This window comes from Pseudophryne corroboree, chromosome 2, assembly GCF_028390025.1.
Source record: "Pseudophryne corroboree isolate aPseCor3 chromosome 2, aPseCor3.hap2, whole genome shotgun sequence".
Lineage (NCBI taxonomy): Eukaryota > Metazoa > Chordata > Amphibia > Anura > Myobatrachidae > Pseudophryne > Pseudophryne corroboree.
In genome coordinates this window covers 921,488-943,056 of record NC_086445.1, presented here as the reverse complement: position 1 = coordinate 943,056, position 21,569 = coordinate 921,488, and the positions used below count along the sequence as shown (strand labels likewise).

At 50.6% G+C, this 21,569-nt stretch overlaps 1 protein-coding gene across 1 annotated transcript in view; it reads left to right on the top strand.

The window, feature by feature from the left end:
- Positions 1–208: 208 nt before the first annotated feature.
- Positions 209–21,569, top strand: part of LOC134992340 (FH2 domain-containing protein 1-like) — a 35,708-nt gene continuing 14,347 nt past the window's right edge. The window contains exons 1-2 of the mRNA XM_063950775.1: positions 209–336; positions 17,570–18,137. Of these exons, the coding sequence (XP_063806845.1) occupies positions 17,670–18,137 (468 nt within the window). The 5' untranslated portion in view covers positions 209–336; positions 17,570–17,669. The remainder of the gene's footprint in view (positions 337–17,569; positions 18,138–21,569) is intronic.

The window sequence follows — 21,569 nt, the reverse complement described above, 5'->3', positions numbered from 1 at the left end:
AGGATGGAGAGGAGTTCTGGGATCAGGAGTCTAGATGAGGATGGAGTGGCGTTCTGGGATCAGGAGTCTAGATGAGGATAGAGCGGCGTTCTGGGTCAGGTCTCTAGATCAGGATGGAGCAGAGTTCTGGGATCAGGAATCTAGATGAGGAAGGAGCAGAGTTCTGGGATCAGGAATCTAGATGAGGATGGAGCAGAGTTCTGGGATCAGGAGTCTAGATCAGGCTGGAGCGGTGTTCCGGGATCAGGGTTTCCTGTGGATAGAAGCTCAGTAGGGTCAGAGCAGGGAGTTGCTGTAGTTCTGTCTCCACCTGGTCCCAATGCTTAGTACCTGAAGGTAAGTGTCTCTAGGTGACCCTCTACTTACTGATGTGCCAAGCTGATAAACTCCCAGTAGTTATGTATGTTTATTTATATAACTGTAAATTGACCATCATTTGCAGGAAGAGTATATTACTTCTGGTGTTGTCTGTGTAAATGTCCTCAATACTGGCCACCTGCATGTATCCTGTGCCATGTGTAACATGCATGCTATGTACTGTATGTATGTATAGCACGTCACTCAGTGTCCATGTGTGATGTCAGTATCCCTGGATCCCTCCGTAGAGGGATCCTCAGCTCTAGTTCAGAACATGGGACCTCTGGGATATCGGTTTCACTATCCACGTGAACATCTGCTGGGAGTAGTAACCTGCGAGTGCACTTCTTACTGTTCTGAGCAAGTTTAATGATGTCCTCCTAATGCAGCTTAGAAATGCAACCAAGAGGATCCCATGTTCTGAACTTGATCTGGCTGTTCCATGCTGGAGCATGTTTTCTTGACCTCCCAGCAAGACCACAGGTGTATACATCCAGTGATTAATCCACCTGGGAGGAGATCCAGAAATCCTGTCCAGCTACTGACTGCTGCAATCACAAACAAGCAATTCACAGATGTATTTCTCCCCCAATTTACAGATTCCCCAATCCCCCTCACACGTTATACATTACAGATTCCCCAATCCACCCCCACACATTATAGATTCCCCAATCTGCCCCCACACATTATACATTACGGATTCCCCAATCTGCCCCCACACATTACAGGTATTATACATTACAGATATGTGTCAGTGATGTGCAGATCATTAGCAGCAAGTACAGACCTGCCAGCCTTTAAAGGCTCATTTAGTAGAATCAGTCTGCAGATCTGCAGATTGTTACCATCCACCAGCAATCTGCAGCCCCAAGTCATCTGTGAGATCCAACATGTTGGACAACCTGATTTACAAATCCCAATCATTGCAGATTTATTTACACAATCATCTGCAAAACACCAAATTGCCCCAACTGATCACTGATGTATGGGGGCTTAACATTAGGCTTACTGTACTGTCCCTTTAAACCGGGACACTCCTGAATTAAGGCCCCCGTACATCAATAATTGATTGGGGCAATTTGTAGATGATTGTACAATTAAATCTGCAATGTATGGGGTTCACAGATCGCAGATTCAGACCAAAAATCCATTGTGATTGGTAAATCAGGTTATCTAACAAGTTGGATGTCACAGATCAGTTGGGGCTATAGATTGCTGGTGTATGGCAACCCTCTGCAGATCTGCAGACCGTTACTAGTAATACGATGACCCTTCCAGATTGGCTGATCTGTATTTGCTGATAATGATCTGCAGATCCTGAGACATACAGGTACCTATAATGTGTGGGGCAGATTTTGTAATCTTTACATCAGATAAAAAAAATCTCATAATCTGCAGATTGGATGTCAGTGATTGCCGATGTCTGTGTCGGGGCCTTTACACAGGTTCTATGGCTGATCAGGTGAAATACAGTGTGAATAAAGACAGCCCCTGAACCTGCTTAAGTCATAAATGTCACAGTTTAAAGGCACAGTATTGTAAGCCTACTTATCATGTATGTGCTATCACCCGGCGTGTCATGTGTCAATAATTACCCTACTTATCATGTATGTGCTATCACCCGGCGTGTGTCATGTGTCAGTAAATTACCCTACTTATAATGTATGTGCTGTCACCCAGCGTGTCATGTGTCAGCACATACATGATAAGTAGGGTAATTACTGACGCATGGCACGCTGGGTGACAGCACATACATGATAAGTAGGGTAATTACTGCCACATGACATGCTGGGTGACAGCACATACATGGTAAGTAGGGTAATTACTGACACATGACATGCTGGGTTATAGCACATACATGATAAGTAGGGTAATTACTGACACATGAGTCCATGACACGCTGGGTGATAGCACATACATGATAAGTAGGGTAATTACTGACACATGACATGCTGGGTTATAGCACATACATGATAAGTAGGGTAATTACTGACACATGAGTCCATGACACGCTGGGTGATAGCACATACATGATAAGTAGGGTAATTACTGACACATGACACGCTGGGTGATAGCACATACATGATAAGTAGGGTAATTACTGACTCATGACACGCTGGGTGACAGCACATACATGATAAGTAGGGTAATTACTGACACATGACACGCTGGGTGACAGCACATACATGATAAGTAGGGTAATTACTGACTCATGACACGCTGGGTGACAGCACATACATGATAAGTAGGGTAATTACTGACTCATGACACGCTGGGTGACAGCACATACATGATAAGTAGGGTAATTACTGACACATGACACGCTGGGTGACAGCACAAACATGATAAGTAGGGTAATTACTGATACATGACATGCTGGGTGATAGCACATACATGATAAGTAGGCTAATTACTGACACATGGCACACTGGGTGATAATAATTAGCCTACTTATCATGTATGTACTATCACCCAGTGTGTCATGTGTCAGTAATTACCCTACTTATCATGTATGTACTATCACCCAGTGTGTCATGTGTCAGTAATTAGCACATATGTGATAAGTAAGGTAATTACTGACACATGACACATTCCTCTGCATAAGCAGCAGCATCATACAGCTCCTTCAAAATGGTCACACACTGGATCACTGGTACCAGGTGTAGAGGGGGAGAGCTGCTAAATTGTGCACAAATATCATCACTCTGAGGGAATTTCAAAGACAGTCTCACTGTTGTTTACATATAAAACGCTGACAGTCTCACTGGGGCTGTGGTGCGTTGTGGTCCTCTCTCCTGGGTCTCCTCTCACATACACTAGGGCAGGCTTGTATTGTATTTCAGGCTGTGTTGTATGTGTATATTATACTGTTTTTCTTCTTCACAATGGTAAAACAGAAGTCATGCAGTGTGTGTAATGCTAAATTCTCTCCTATCTCATCTGGCTCCATATCATGTGAGCAGTGTAGTCAGTCATCTCAGAATGCTGATACTAATGTGGGGGAGAGTCAAGAGCCCTCCTGGTTGGGGGCTATCAAAACTATGATGTCTGATATGTAATCTCAACTAACTGCAAATGCCAATAAGACTCGGGAATTGCAACAAGCAGTGGCAAGTGTCGCTGCTAAACATCCCCCCCCCCCCCCTGTCTACTACAGGTGCACAAAAACATGCTTTACCTGCACTCCTATCAGATACTGATGATGATGATGATATACAGGATGATGTGGACCCCATAAGTGGAGACTCCACCCCTACACAGGGTATTGAACCTCTCATATTGGCTATTCGGGATGTGGAGGACGCTAATACTCAGCAGTCATTTTTCCTCCCACAAGACAAAATGACAGTCACATTTCCTGATTCCAAGGAATTAGATGAATTATTTTTTATCTGGATTCTTCCAGGCAATTTTAAATTTCAGGTGTCAAAACGGTTTTTGCATACATTCCCCTTTGCCCCTGAAGGCAGGAAATTCTGGGAAGAATCTCCAGCAGTAGACGTCTCAGTCTCTCGCCTTTCTAAAAAGGTGGTACTCCCTGCTCCGGGCTCCTTTATGGTGAAGGACCCAGCAGATAGGAAAATTGAGACCACTTTGAAATCAATCTACATTGCTGCAGGTGTAGCTCAAAGACCGTTCATCGCAGGTTGCTGGATGACACGTGTAATTCATTCCTGGGCTACTCAAATTCAGGAAGGTCTCTGGGGTGATATGACCTTAGTTACTATGGTACCTTTCCTAAAACACATTCAGGACACGGCAAGAGCCCTCTGTGACTCCCTTAAAGAGTTTGGCAATATTAATGCTAGGACCACGGCTATGGCTGTGTCTGCACACACAGCCATATGGTTGCGTCAGTGGATTGCTGATGCTGACTCCAAACATAATGTGGTATTTCTTCCCTTCACAGGTGAATGTGTGATACCCATGTTTGGGTACCCCTGCCGCATATCATTGCAGTTCTGACTGGCAGCCAATGCTGTCTACAATACTGTTTGTGACCTTGTAGGGGTTAATTCCTCTCCCTTGCATTGCCTAGCCGGGAAATCTGCGCGGGAAGCCCAGGGAGCCACCAGGATTGGGGGAGAGCTGCGCGCCAAGGAGAGGAGGAGCTGGACGGTGGGAGAGAGAAGAAGGTGGAAAAGGAGAGAGCCGTGGCGTGCAGAGAGAGGGACGCGCCGCTGATCAGAGCCGTGCCGGGGATGTGAGACAAGCTGCTGCGGAGAGCGGAAGGAAGGCAGCGCGAGTGAGGTGACACCAGCGTGAGCCTGCACAGACGGAGACCCACCCAAGAGCCCTGAGCTGCCGCCCGCCGCCCACTGCAGGGACCGGAGACGGGGACCAAGTACAGCCGCATCGCGCTGGAGAGAGCCGGGACCCTTCCGCTATAACCCACCTGCCAGCTGCTGGAGAGCCACGGACCGCCGCACCGAAAGGGAGCCCTGCACAGCCGGCCACTGCAGCGCCGCAAATCTGGAGCCGCCTACCGCTGCCAGTCTACCCCAAGTCTAAGGGTAAGCCTCAGGGGACACCCCATGCCCCAGATACCAGGACAGTTAACCCCTCACTTCCCTGCCTAACAGCCCTAATCAGGCCAAAGACTTCTGGCTTGGCCAGCATTGATACTGTAGTAGCCGGAGGCACGAAAACTGCTTAACTGGGAGACGGGACAGGGAAGTTAGTGACCTTTCATCCCTTATACCAACCAACGTTGCTCTGCCCTAGGTGCTCGACATGGTTTATCCCTCTGCACCCTGTTGAAACCCTACTACTTGTATGCTATCCTACATAATACAGGCTCATTTGCAAAGCTGGTCCTGTCTGCTACAGAGAACCCGATGATTTACGCCTTGTCTTAGGAGGGGAAGTTCACTGTAACCTAATGTTGGGGCCCAGGAACTGTTACTATGCTGACCCATCTGTAACTGGCTCCTATATGTGACTTTTGTGATCTGTCTAAACTCCCGCATGGATAGTCAGAGACTTCCTTATTTGAGTTCATATCGCCACCTAGTGGCTCATTAGTATACCGTTTGAACATTCCTGAACCAGCCTTGCTAAATGATATTTTGGTAAATGTTCTGAAAGCACTTATGTTGACATTGTGATACACTTATGTCTATTATGCAAATGATATGTGATATTCGGAAATATGCCTTTTGAGGTAAACTTGATTTACTAGCCAACACTTGAATTCACAGAAACGGTGACTATCCTTTTCCTGAGCTAATAAACTTGCTGTCACCATCAATTTACATTTCCTTTGTCCGTGGGGTCTTCCTTGGGGTGTCCATCCTTCTGCCACAGGCTCCTGCAGAAGAAGCCGCGAGAGGTCTTGAACCAGCAAGCGTAATCTGGAAACACAGGTACGACACTTCCCCATCACACGGGCTGATATTACAAATGGCTCTTTGGAGTTGAATTGGATGCATGGATTTCCAAAGCTACTGCTGGGAAATCCACATTTCTCCCTTTGGGGCTCTGCCTGCTAGACATACCTTCCCGGTCCTCCAGATTTCAATCTAGGGCCAGGGGGGCCTCCGACGCAGCTAGAGGCTCCAGAGGTAAGTCTAAGACTCCAGCCGTTGCCGGCTCTCAGGACCAGAGCACCAGTTCTGCTTCCGCAAAGACTTCAGCATGACGATGCCCACCCACCCCGAGGAGATCTCACGGTGGGAGCTCGGTTACGTCACTACAGCCACATCTGGGACGGTTCCTGCCAAGATGCTTGGGTAACGGACCTTATCTCTCAGGGTTACAAGTTGGAGTTCGATGGTGCTCCTCCCCAATGATTTTTCAAATCGGGCTTACCAGCTTTGGACAATATGCGTGGTACGCTGCTACTGGCCATAAACAAATTGGTCGAGTCCCACTACAACAACGAGAACAGGGTTACCACTCCAGTCTGTTTGTAGTACCAAAACCAGACTGGTCTTTGAGACCCATTCTGAATCTGAAGTCCTTGAACCCTCATCTGAAGGTTTTCAAATGCAAGATGGAATCTTTGAGAGCGATGATCACAGGCCTGGAACAACACGAATTCCTAGTGTCCCTGGATATCAAGGACGCTTACCTACATATCACAATTTGGCCTCCTCATGAGGCCTATCTGCAGTTTGCCCTACTGAATGATCACTACCAGTTTCAGGTGTTACCCTTCGGCCTGTCTACAGCTTCGAGGGTGTTCACGAAGGTGATGGTAGAAATGATGTTTCAGCTCGGGGTCCAGGGGGTCAACGTAATTCCATACCTGGACGATCTCCTGATAAAAGCGAGTTCCAGGGAGCTTCTATTGCTCCATATAGATCGAACTATCCAACTTCTGTCTCACCACGGGTGGATCCTCAATCTGCAGAAGTCCCACCTGGAACTGTCTCAGCGGCTCCTGTTTCTGGGGATGCTCCTGGATACTGTAGCACAGAAAGTGTTCCTTCAGGAGGAAAAAGTGAGAACACTTCAAGAAATGGTTCGCATGGTGCCCGACCTACTCGAGTCTCCATTCATCTTTGCATAAAATTGTTGGTAAAGATGGTGGCCTCGTATGAGGCGATACAGTTCGGAAGGTTTCATGCCAGACCGTTCCAATTGGATATCCTGAACAAGTGGTCCGGTTCCCATCTTCAGAGGCACCGGATGATTCGGCTGTCACCACAGGCCAGGATTACACTCCTGTGGTGGCTACAGTCTTCCAACCTGCTGGGAGGTCGACGCTTTTGGGATTCAGGATTGGATCCTCCTCATGACAGATGCGAGTCTGAGAGGATGGGGAGCTGTCATCCAGGGGGCGCAGTTCCAGGGTAGGTGGTCTGCCCAAGAGGCTCTCCTTCCGATCAACATCCTGGAAATTCAGGCCATCTACAATGCTCTGGTTCAGGCCTCTCCTCTACTGCGGGATCAGGCGATCCAGGTTCAGTCTGACAATGCCATGGCTGTGGCATACATTAATCGATAAGGAGGGACAAAAAGCAGAGCCTGTATGCAAGAAGTGTCAAGAATACTCTTCTGGGCAGAAAGAAATGCAAGAGCACTGTCTGCAATCTTCATTCCGGGGGTGGACAAGTGGGAAGTGGACTTCCTCAGTCGCCACGATTTCCACCCAGGGGAGTGGGGACTACACCCTTCAACAGAACATCGACAGGTGGGGCTGTCCACAGATCGACATGATGGCCTCTCGCCTCAACAAGAAACTTTGTTGCTATTGCTCGCAAACCAGAGACCCTCAGGTGAGCGCAGGGGATGCGCTGACAGCGCCTTGGCCTTACCAGCTGGCCTACCTATTTCCTCCGATTCCATTGATCCCCAGGGTACTCAAGAGGATCAGGCATCAGGGAGTGCAGGCAATCTTGATTGGCCCAAAACAGCGTGGTACGCGGCTCTTCTGGACATGTCCGTAGAGGACCCTTGGCCTCTGCCGCTAAGAAGAGATCTTCTTCAGCAAGGACCGTTCGTCTGCCCGGACTTATGGCGGCTTCGTTTGACGGCATGGAAGTTGAGCGGAACATCCTAGCTCACAAAGGGCTTTTTCAAAAAGGTCATTGCCACTATTGTGCAAGCAAGAAAACCTGTGTTGTCAAAACACTATCATAATATCTGTCGGAGATATGTCTCTTGGTGCGAGGAACGTACATATCCATCTGCGGAATTCCACTTGGGGAGATTCCTTCTTTTCCTGCAGACTGGGTTGGATAAAGGCTTAAGTCTTGGATCCATTAAGGTCCAGATTTCAGCTCTTTCCGTCTTCTTCCAGAAGAAGTTGGCTCTCTTGCCAGAAGTTCAGACCTTCTTGCGGGGAGTGCTTCATATACAACCTCTATTTGTGCCGCCTCCGGCACCTTGAGATTCGGATGTGGTGTTACGCTTTCTGCAGTCCTCCTGGTTTGAACCTCTGATGACAGTAGAAGACAAGTACCTCACGTGGAAGACGGTGATGTTACTGGTCCTGGCTTCTGCTAGACGTGTCAGAATTAGGGGCATTATTGTGTAAAAGTCCATACTTGGTCTCTTATGAGAACAGAGCGGCGCTCCGGACTAGACAGCAGTTCCTGCCGAAGGTAGTCTCCGCTTTTCACTTGAATCAACCTATTGTGCTTCCGTCCGGTTCTGGCATTTCTGCTCCTCCGGAAGCATTGGATGTGGTGCGAGCTCTGAAAATCTATGTCAAGAGGACGACTCGGATCAGGAAGACTGATTCCTTGTTCATGCTGTATGATGTGCAAAAAAAAGGGTCACCCTGCTTCCAAGCTGTCCATCGCTCTTTGGATTAGGCTTACTATCCAACAGGCCTATGTGTCGGCAGCCTTATCTGTTCCACAGTCTCTGAAGGCCCACTCTACTAGATCGGTGGGGTCTTCCTGGGCGGCTGCCCACGGAGTCTCGACACTACAACTATGCCGAGCTGCTACCTGGTCGGGGAAGAACACCTTTGTGAAGTTCTACGGATTTGATACCCTGGCCAAAGAGGATTCCCAGTTTGGGCAGGCGGTGCTGCAGTTGTCTCCGCACGTTCCCGCACGTTCTGGAAGCTTTGGGACATCTCCATCGTACTAATTCTGTCCCCAATATCCCTTATGGATGCTAGAGAAAATAAGATTTTAAATACCTACCGGTAAATCCTTTTCTCATAGTCCATAAGGGATATTGGGGCGCCCGCCTCTGTGCGGTGACTTTCTGCAGGTTCTCTTACATGTTCCTGTTCAGCTGTTGCTGTTAATGTTGCCAGACGTTGCTGGTTGGTTTATGTTGTGGTGTGCTGGTGTGTAAATCTCACCACACCTGTTGTTGTTGTTGTTGTTGTTGTTGTTGTTGTTGTTGTTGTTGTTGTTATGTTCCTTCTCTCAAGTATGTCATTCTCCTCCGGGCACTGTTTTACCTATAACTCAGCTGTAGGAGGAGACATAGAGGGGAGGAGCCAGCACACCCAGTGGAAGAAATGTAAAGTGCACTGGCTCCTTTGGACCCGTCTATACCCCATCATACTAATCTGTCCCCAATATCCCTTATGGACTACGAGAAAAGGATTTACTGGTAGGTATTTAAAATACTATTATCATGTATGTGCTATCACCCGGCGTGCCATGTGTCAGTAATTACCCTACTTATCATGTATGTGGCGTGCCATGTGTCAGTAATTACCCTACTTATCATGTATGTGCTATCACTCAGCGTGCCATGTGTCAGTAATTACCCTACTTATCATGTATGTGCTATCACCCGGCGTGCCATATGTCAGTAATTACCCTACTTATCATGTATGTGCTATCACCCGGCGTCTCATGTGTCAGTAATTACCCTACTTACCATGTATGTGCTATCACCCAGCGTGTCATGTGTCAGTAATTACCCTACTTATCATGTATGTGCTGTCACCCAGCGTGTCATGTGTCAGTAATTACCCTACTTATCATGTATGTGCTGTCACCCAGCGTGTCATGTGTCAGTAATTTACTGCTCTACAGTGAAAGAAATATTACGATAAGGGGGAGTCTCGCTTTGCGCAGTTTGCACCTCGTGTCGCACTGTATAATACACAGGCAGTTACTTTCCCAGCCACAGACGCGTCCCATACGCAGTGTTACCGGTAGAAGCGCCGCCGTGTGCACGGACAGCATGCTGTGTTCTATGAGATCAGTGTGTTACATTCCTGATGTGTTATTAGTGATATGCTGGGGATATTGTGTTGTATAGTTACACAGTATCTGCTGTTAATATGTAGTTCATTACTGGAGCTGCAGGTATTCTGATCACATACACCCCCCTGTGTGCAGGACCCCAGACATCTAGTCTCCACACTCACCTACCCCTACACGAGGGGGGAGGAGGGGGCATCTCGAGGCAAACACAGGATTTCTGGAGGGGGGGGGGGGTTCCAAATGTTTGACTGTACAGGGATTGTCGCCAGCCTATGAGGAATGCATAATTGGCATATAACAAGGTGTAGTCTTCCCCAAGCACAGTGCGGTGTATGTAATACAGTATATCAGACATGTGCGGGCCCAGTGATCACAGTGCGGTGTGTGTAATACAGTATATCAGACATGTGCGGGCCCAGTGATCACAGTGCAGTGTATGTAATGCAGTATATCAGACATGTGCGTGTCCAGTGATCACAGTGCATGTAATACAGCCTACAGGGATTGTCGCCAGCCTATGAGGAATGCATAATTGGCATATAACAAGGTGTAGTCTTCCCCAAGCACAGTGCGGTGTATGTAATACAGTATATCAGACATGTGCGGGCCCAGTGATCACAGTGCGGTGTGTGTAATACAGTATATCAGACATGTGCGGGCCCAGTGATCACAGTGCGGTGTGTGTAATACAGTATATCAGACATGTGCCGGCCCAGTGATCACAGTGCGGTGTGTGTGTAATACAGTATATCAGACATGTGCGTGTCCAGTGATCACAGTGCATGTAATACAGTATATCAGACATGTGCGGGCCCAGTGATCACAGTGCGGTGTGTGTAATACAGTATATCAGACATGTGCGGGCCCAGTGATCACAGTGCGGTGTGTGTAATACAGTATATCAGACATGTGCGGGCCCAGTGATCACAGTGCAGTGTATGTAATACAGTATATCAGACATGTGCGGGCCCAGTGATCACAGTGCGGTGTATGTAATACAGTATATCAGACATGTGCGGGCCCAGTGATCACAGTGAAGTGTATGTAATACAGTATATCAGACATGTGCGTGTCCAGTGATCACAGTGCGGTGTATGTAATACAGTATATCAGACATGTGCGGGCCCAGTGATCACAGTGCGGTGTATGTAATGCAGTATATCAGACATGTGCGTGTCCAGTGATCACAGTGCGGTGTATGTAATGCAGTATATCAGACATGTGCGTGTCCAGTGATCACAGTGCGGTGTATGTAATACAGTATATCAGACATGTGCGGGCCCAGTGATCACAGTGCGGTGTATGTAATACAGTATATCAGACATGTGCGGCCCAGTGATCACAGTGCGGTGTATGTAATACAGTATATCAGACATGTGCGGGCCCAGTGATCACAGTGCGGTGTATGTAATGCAGTATATCAGACATGTGCGGGCCCAGTGATCACAGTGCGGTGTATGTAATACAGTATATCAGACATGTGCGGGCCCAGTGATCACAGTGCGGTGTATGTAATACAGTATATCAGACATGGGCCCAGTGATCACAGTGCGGTGTATGTATTACAGTATATCAGACATGTGCGGGCCCAGTGATCACAGTGCGGTGTATGTAATACAGTATATCAGACATGTGCGGGCCCAGTGATCACAGTGCGGTGTATGTAATACAGTATATCAGACATGTGCGGGCCCAGTGATCACAGTGCGGTGTATGTAATACAGTATATCAGACATGTGCGGGCCCAGTGATCACAGTGCGGTGTATGTAATACAGTATATCAGACATGTGCGGGCCCAGTGATCACAGTGCGGTGTATGTAATACAGTATATCAGACATGTGCGGGCCCAGTGATCACAGTGCGGTGTATGTAATACAGGATATCAGACATGTGCGGGCCCAGTGATCACAGTGCTGTGTATGTAATGCAGTATATTAGACATGTGCGTGTCCAGTGATCACAGTGCGGTGTATGTAATACAGTATATCAGACATGTGCGGGCCCAGTGATCACAGTGCTGTGTATGCAATACAGTATATCAGACATGTGCGGGCCCAGTGATCACAGTGCTGTGTATGTAATGCAGTATATCAGACATGTGCGGGCCCAGTGATCACAGTGCGGTGTATGTAATACAGTATATCAGACATGTGCGGGCCCAGTGATCACAGTGCGGTGTATGTAATACAGTATATCAGACATGTGCGGGCCCAGTGATCACAATGTATGTAATACAGTATATCAGACATGTGCGGGCCCAGTGATCACAGTGCGGTGTATGTAATACAGTATATCAGACATGTGCGGGCCCAGTGATCACAGTGCGGTGTATGTAATACAGTATATCAGACATGTGCGGGCCCAGTGATCACAGTGCGGTGTATGTAATACAGTATATCAGACATGTGCGGGCCCAGTGATCACAATGTATGTAATACAGTATATCAGACATGTGCGGGCCCAGTGATCACAGTGCGGTGTATGTAATACAGTATATCAGACATGTGCGGGCCCAGTGATCACAGTGCGGTGTATGTAATACAGTATATCAGACATGTGCGGGCCCAGTGATCACAATGTATGTAATACAGTATATCAGACATGTGCGGGCCCAGTGATCACAGTGCGGTGTATGTAATACAGTATATCAGACATGTGCGGGCCCAGTGATCACAGTGCGGTGTATGTAATACAGTATATCAGACATGTGCGGGCCCAGTGACCACAGTGCGGTGTATGTAATACAGTATATCAGACATGTGTGGGCCCAGTGATCACAGTGCGGTGTATGTAATACAGTATATCAGACATGTGTGGGCCCAGTGATCACAGTGCGGTGTATGTAATACAGTATATCAGACATGTGCGGGCCCAGTGATCACAGTGCGGTGTATGTAATACAGGATATCAGACATGTGCGGGCCCAGTGATCACAGTGCTGTGTATGTAATGCAGTATATCAGACATGTGCGTGTCCAGTGATCACAGTGCGGTGTATGTAATACAGTATATCAGACATGTGCGGGCCCAGTGATCACAGTGCTGTGTATGTAATGCAGTATATCAGACATGTGCGGGCCCAGTGATCACAGTGCTGTGTATGTAATGCAGTATATCAGACATGTGCGGGCCCAGTGATCACAGTGCGGTGTATGTAATACAGTATATCAGACATGTGCGGGCCCAGTGATCACAATGTATGTAATACAGTATATCAGACATGTGCGGGCCCAGTGATCACAGTGCGGTGTATATCAGACATGTGCGGGCCCAGTGATCACAGTGCAGTGTATGTAATACAGTATATCAGACATGTGCGGGCCCAGTGATCACAGTGCGGTGTATGTAATACAGTATATCAGATATGTGTGGGCCCAGTGATCACAGTGCGGTGTATGTAATACAGTATATCAGACATGTGCGGGCCCAGTGATCACAGTGCGGTGTTTGTAATACAGTATATCAGACATGTGCGGGCCCAGTGATCACAGTGCGGTGTATGTAATACAGTATATCAGACATGTGCGGGCCCAGTGATCACAGTGCGGTGTATGTAATACAGTATATCAGACATGTGCGGGCCCAGTGATCACAGTGCGGTGTATGTAATACAGTATATCAGACATGTGCGGGCCCAGTGATCACAGTGCGGTGTATGTAATACAGTATATCAGATATGTGCGGGCCCAGTGATCACAGTGCGGTGTATGTAATACAGTATATCAGACATGTGCGGGCCCAGTGATCACAGTGCTGTGTATCTAATAAAGTATATCAGACATGTGATGGCCCAGTGATCACAGTGCGGTGTATGTAATACAGTATATCAGACATGTGCGGGCCCAGTGATCACAGTGCTGTGTATCTAATACAGTATATCAGACATGTGCGGGCTCAGTGATCACAGTGCGGTGTATGTAATACAGTATATCAGACCTGTGCGGGCCCAGTGATCACAGTGCGGTGTATGTAATACAGTATATCAGACATGTGCGGGCCCAGTGATCACAGTGCGGTGTATGTAATACAGGACATCAGACATGTGCGGGCCCAGTGATCACAGTGCGGTGTATGTAATACAGTATATCAGACATGTGCGGGCCCAGTGCTCACAGTGCTGTGTATGTAATACAGTACATCAGACATGTGCGGGCCCAGTGATCACAGTGCAGTGTATGTAATACAGTATATCAGACATGTGCGGGCCCAGTGATCACAGTGCAGTGTATGTAATACAGGATATCAGACATGTGCAGGCCCAGTGATCACAGTGCTGTGTATGTAATACAGTATATCAGACATGTGCGGGCCCAGTGATCACAGTGCGGTGTATGTAATACAGTATATCAGACATGTGCGGGCCCAGTGATCACAGTGCGGTGTATGTAATACAGTATAACGGACATGTGCGGGCCCAGTGATCACAGTGCGGTGTATGTAATACAGTATATCGGACATGTGCGGGCCCAGTGATCACAGTGCGGTGTGTGTAATACAGTATATCAGACGTGCGTGTCCAGTGATCACAGTGCGGTGTGTGTAATACAGTATATCAGACATGTGTGGGCCCAGTGATCACAGTGCGGTGTATGTAATACAGTATATCAGACATGTGCGGGCCCAGTGATCACAGTGCGGTGTATGTAATACAGTATATCAGACATGTGCGGGCCCAGTGATCACAGTGCGGTGTATGTAATACAGTATATCAGACATGTGCGGGCGGGCCCAGTGATCACAGTGCGGTGTATGTAATACAGTATATCAGACATGTGCGGGCCCAGTGATCACAGTGCGGTGTATGTAATACAGGATATCAGACATGTGCGGGCCCAGTGATCACAGTGCGGTGTATGTAATACAGTATATCAGACGTGCGGCCCAGTGATCACAGTGCGGTGTATGTAATACAGTATATCAGACATGTGCGGGACCAGTGATCACAGTGCTGTGTATGTAATACAGTACATCAGACATGTGCGGGCCCAGTGATCACAGTGCGGTGTATGTAATACAGTATATCAGACATGTGCGGGCCCAGTGATCACAGTGCTGTGTATGTAATTCAGTATATCAGACATGTGCGGGCCCAGTGATCACAGTGCGGTGTATGTAATACAGTATAACAGACATGTGCGAGCCCAGTGATCACAGTGCTGTGTATGTAATACAGTATATCAGACATGTGCGGGCCCAGTGATCACAGTGCGGTGTATGTAATACAGTATATCAGACATGTGCGGGCCCAGTGATCACAGTGCTGTGTATGTAATACAGTATAACAGACATGTGCGAGCCCAGTGATCACAGTGCTGTGTATGTAATAAAGTATATCAGACATGTGCGGGCCCAGTGATCACAGTGCGGTGTATGTAATACAGTATATCAGACATGTGCGGGCCCAGTGATCACAGTGCAGTGTATGTAATACAGTACATCAGACATGTGCGGCCCAGTGATCACAGTGCTGTGTATGTAATGCAGTATATCAGACATGTGCGGGCCCAGTGATCACAGTGCAGTGTATGTAATACAGTATATCAGACATGTGCGGCCCAGTGATCACAGTGCGGTGTATGTAATACAGGACACCAGACATGTGCGGCCCAGTGATCACAGTGCGGTGTATGTAATACAGTATATCAGACATGTGCGGGCCCAGTGATCACAGTGCTGTGTATGTAATACAGGACATCAGACATGTGCGGCCCAGTGATCACAGTGCGGTGTATGTAATACAGGACATCAGACATGTGCGGCCCAGTGATCACAGTGCGGTGTATGTAATACAGTATATCAGACATGTGCGGGCCCAGTGATCACAGTGCTGTGTATGTAATACAGGACATCAGACATGTGCGGGCCCAGTGATCACAGTGCGGTGTATGTAATACAGTATATCACCCTTGTGGCGCCATATAAATAAAGGATAATAATAATAATAATAATATCAGACATGTGCGGGCCCAGTGATCACAGTGCGGTGTATGTAATACAGTATAACAGACATGTGCGGTGTATGTAATACAGTATATCAGACATGTGCGGGCCCAGTGATCACAGTGCGGTGTATGTAATACAGTATAACAGACATGTGCGAGCCCAGTGATCACAGTGCAGTGTATGTAATACAGTATATCAGACATGTGCGGGCCCAGTGATCACAGTGCAGTGTATGTAATACAGTATATCAGACATGTGCGGGCCCAGTGATCACAGTGCAGTGTATGTAATACAGTATATCAGACATGTGCGGGCCCAGTGATCACAGTGCGGTGTATGTAATACAGTATATCAGACATGTGCGGGCCCAGTGATCACAGTGCGGTGTATGTAATGCAGTATATCAGACATGTGCGGGTCCAGTGATCACAGTGCGGTGTATGTAATACAGTATATCAGACATGTGCGGCCCAGTGATCACAGTGCGGTGTATGTAATACAGTATATCAGACATGTGCGGCCCAGTGATCACAGTGCGGTGTATGTAATACAGTATATCAGACAAGTGCGGGCCCAGTGATCACAGTGCGGTGTATGTAATACAGTATATCAGACATGTGCGGCCCAGTGATCACAGTGCGGTGTATGTAATACAGTATATTAGACATGTGCGGGCCCAGTGATCACAGTGCGGTGTATGTAATACAGTATATCAGACATGTGCGGGCCCAGTGATCACAGTGCGGTGTATGTAATACAGTATATCAGACAAGTGCGGGCCCAGTGATCACAGTGCGGTGTATGTAATACAGGATATCAGACATGTGCGGGCCCAGTGATCACAGTGCAGTGTATGTAATACAGGATATCAGACATGTGCGGGCCCAGTGATCACAGTGCGGTGTATGTAATACAGGATATCAGACATGTGCGGGCCCAGTGATCACAGTGCGGTGTATGTAATACAGGATATCAGACATGTGCGGCCCAGTGATCACAGTGCGGTGTATGTAATACAGGATATCAGACATGTGCGGGCCCAGTGATCACAGTGCGGTGTATGTAATACAATATATCAGACATGGGCCCAGTAATTACAGTAACCGCTTACCACATTCTCTCTCTGGTGCGATGAGTGAGCGCTCACATCCACAGACACTCACACCGCAATCTGCCAGTGAGCATGTGCAGCAGCTCCATTCCCCCCTGTATACTGCACGTACTGTAGTGGCTGCTGGTCAGGCTGTGGGGGAAGAGGGATTTACGGGCAACTGGAAACCCCATTGCCTTTGCCTATTCGTCTGCACCACACACCCCTAGCCCCACACAAGGGGACACGTCTGCAACAACTTTGGATTGTACTATGCTTTCCTGGTTTTTCAGTGCATTTTCTCTGTTCCCCCCCCCCCGAGTCTTAGGAGAGGGGCACATTGGTGGGGTCTCCTGAGATGATTCCCCCGGATGCACCTGTGTTGTTATTGTGGCACTTTCTGCGCTGTCACCTTACTGTATTCTCCTCATGGGACATCTGAGTATCTCCGGGGTTATTGTGGAAGTGTCTGAGGACTTGGTCCAGCATTAGAACAAGATCTTTATACAGAGAACTGTGTAGTGACGATTGCTTCTTTTCTTTTATAGGCTGATCTCCTGTCACCAAGAAGATGCCCTGAAGATTCCTCTGATACATACAATCACAGCCTTCCTTCACTTCTCTCCTCTCTAATTTGCCTGAGGGCAAATGGATGAGACAGTTGCTGATTCCATGGTAACCGCGAGGACCACCCCTTCCCCACCCGTGCCCCCTTGCCCCCCACCCCTTCCTTCAGTTAACCTTTCCTTGCAACCCTCATGGACCGCATCAGTGGAGTCACCTCTGCCTCCTCCGCCTCCGACACCTGGAACATTCTCACTGCCACCAGCACCTCCTCCACCTTCTCATGCAGTCTCCTTTCCCATCGCACCACCTGTACCTCTACGCTCCGGAGAACAACGCAGACCCAAATTGCGCAACTTCAACTGGGATGCCTTACCCGCTGAGCGAGTGCTAGGGGGGCGTAATCTGTGGACTTGTGGCCCTCAGGGGACCAGTCTGCACATAGATGTCACACACATGGAGGAACTCTTTGGACAGCGAGAAGAAACACGGAAGCCAAGAGGACCACGCAGTTTCCGAGCTCAAACTCTTCGGGGGGTAACTGAACATGAGGTGAGATCTGACTTCGTATTAGTACAAAGTATGAACACGGTGCATGCCCAGCCACCATCACTGAGCCCTCCTCACCCTGTGCCCAGCCACCATTACTGAGCCCTCACCCTGTGCCCAGCCACCATCACTGAGCCCTCCTCACCCTGTGCCCATCCACCATCACTGAGCCCTCCTCACCCTGTGCCCAGCCACCATCACTGTTCCCTCCTCACCCTGTGCCCAGCCACCATAACTGAGCGCTCACCCTGTGCCCAGCCACCATCACTGAGCCCTCACCCTGTGCCCATCCACCACCACTGAGCCCTCCTCACCCTGTGCCCAGCCACCATCACTGAGCCCTCCTCACCGTGTGCCCCAGCCACCATCACTGATCCCTCCTCACCCTGTGTCCATCCACCATCACTGAGCCCTCCTCACCCTGTGCCCAGCCACCATCACTGAGCCCTCCTCACCCTGTGCCCAGCCACCATCACTGAGCCCTCCTCACCGTGTGCCCAGCCACCATCACTGAGCCCTCCTCACCCTGTGCCCATCCACCATCACTGATCCCTCCTCACCCTGTGCCCAGCCACCATCACTGAGCCCTCCTCACCATGTGCCCAGCCACCATCACTGATCCCTCCTCACCCTGTGTCCATCCACCATCACTGAGCCCTCACCCTGTGCCCAGCCACCATCACTGTTCCCTCCTCACCCTGTGCCCAGCCACCATAACTGAGCGCTCACCCTGTGCCCAGCCACCATCACTGAGCCCTCACCCTGTGCCCAGCCACCATCACTGAGCCCTCACCCTGTGCCCATCCACCATCACTGAGCCCTCCTCACCCTGTGCCCAGCCACCATCACTGAGCCCTCCTCACCCTGTGCCCCAGCCACCATCACTGATTCCTCCTCACCCTGTGTCCATCCACCATCACTGAGCCCTCCTCACCCTGTGCCCAGCCACCATCGCTGAGCCCTCCTCACCCTGTGCCCAGCCACCATCACTGAGCCCTCCTCACCCTGTGCCCAGCCACCATCACTGAGCCCTCCTCACCCTGTGCCCAGCCACCATCACTGAGCCCTCCTCACCCTGTGCCCATCCACCATCACTGATCCCTCCTCACCCTGTGCCCAGCCACCATCACTGATCCCTCCTCACCCTGTGTCCATCCACCATCACTGAGCCCTCCTCACCCTGTGCCCATCCACCATCACTGAGCCCTCCTCACCCTGTGCCCATCCACCATCACTGAGCCCTCCTCACCCTGTGCCCATCCACCATCACTGAGCCCTCACCCTGTGCCCAGCCACCATCACTGAGCCCTCACCCTGTGCCCAGCCACCATCACTGAGCCCTCCTCACCCTGTGCCCATCCACCATCACTGAGCCCTCCTCACCCTGTGCCCAGCCACCATCACTGATCCCTCCTCACCCTGTGCCCAGCCACCATCACTGATCCCTCCTCACCCTGTGCCCAGCCACCATCACTGATCCCTCCTCACCCTGTGCCCAGCCACCATCACTGAGCCCTCACCCTGTGCCCAGCCACCATCACTGAGCCCTCACCCTGTGCCCAGCCACCATCACTGAGCCCTCACCATGTGCCCAGCCACCATCACTGATCCCTCCTCACCCTCTGCCCAGCCACCATCACTGAGCCCTCACCCTGTGCCCAGCCACCATCACTGAGCCCTCCTCACCCTGTGCCCATCCACCATCACTGAGCCCTCCTCACCCTGTGCCCAGCCACCATAACTGATCCCTCCTCACCCTGTGCCCAGCCACCATCACTGAGCCCTCACCCTGTGCCCAGCCACCATCACTGAGCCCTCACCCTGTGCCCAGCCACCATCACTGAGCCCTCACCATGTGCCCAGCCACCATCACTGATCCCTCCTCACCATGTGCCCAGCCACCATCACTGATCCCTCCTCACATGTGCCCAGCCACCATCACTGATCCCTCCTCACCCTGTGCCCAGCCACCATCACTGAGCCCTCCTCACCCTGTGCCCAGCCACCATCACTGAGCCCTCCTCACCCTGTGCCCAGCCACCATCACTGATCCCTCCTCACCCTGTGCCCATCCACCATCACTGAGCCCTCCTCACCCTGTGCCCATCCACCATCACCGAGCCCTCCTCACCCTGTGCCCAGCCACCATCACTGAGCCCTCCTCACCCTGTGCCCAGCCACCATCACTGAGCCCTCCTCACCCTGTGCCCAGCCACCATCACTGAGCCCTCCTCACCCTGTGCCCATCCACCATCACTGAGCCCTCCTCACCCTGTGCCCATCCACCATCACTGAGCCCTCCTCACCCTGTGCCCAGCCACCATCACTGAGCCCTCCTCACCCTGTGCCCAGCCACCGTCACTGATCCCTCCTCACCCTGTGCCCAGCCACCGTCACTGATCCCTCCTCACCCTGTGCCCAGCCCCCGTCACTGAGCCCTCCTCGCCACGTGCCCAGCCACGGTCACTGAGCCCACCTCGCCACGTGCCCAGCCACGGTCACTGAGCCCTCACCCTGTGCCCAGCCACCATCACTGAGCCCTCACCATGTGCCCAGCCACCATCACTGATCCCTCCTCACCCTGTGCCCAGCCACCATCACTGATCCCTCCTCACCCTGTGCCCAGCCACCATCACTGATCCCTCACCCTGTGCCCAGCCACCATCACTGAGCCCTCCTCACCCTGTGCCCAGCCACCATCACTGAGCCCTCCTCACCCTGTGCCCAGCCACCATCACTGAGCCCTCCTCACCACGTGTCCAGCCACCATCACTGAGCCCTCCTCACCCTGTGCCCGGCCACCATCACTGATCCCTCCTCACCCTGTGCCCAGCCCCCATCACTGAGCCCTCCTCGCCACGTGCCCAGCCACGGTCACTGAGCCCACCTCGCCACGTGCCCAGCCACCATCACTGAGCCCTCCTCACCCTGTGCCCAGCCACCGTCACTGAGCCCTCCTCACCCTGTGCCCAGCCACAGTCACTGAGCCCTCCTCACCACGTGCCCAGCCACCATCACTGAGCCCTCCTCACCCTGTGCCCAGCCACCATCACTGAGCCCTCCTCACCACGTGCCCAGCCACCATCACTGAGCCCTCCTCACCCTGTGCCCAGCCACCGTCACTGAGCCCTCACCCTGTGCCCAGCCACAGTCACTGAGCCCTCCTCGCCACGTGCCCAGCCACCGAGCCCTCCTCACCCTGTGCCCAGCCACCGAGCCCTCCTCACCCTGTGCCCAGCCACCGAGCCCTCCTCACCCTGTGCCCAGCCACCGTCACTGAGCCCTACTTACCCTGTGCTTATCCACCATCACTGAGCCCTCCTCACCCTGTGCCCAGCCACCATAACTGATCCCTCCTCACCCTGTGCCCAGCCACCATCACTGAGCCCTCACCCTGTGCCCAGCCACCATCACTGAGCCCTCACCCTGTGCCCA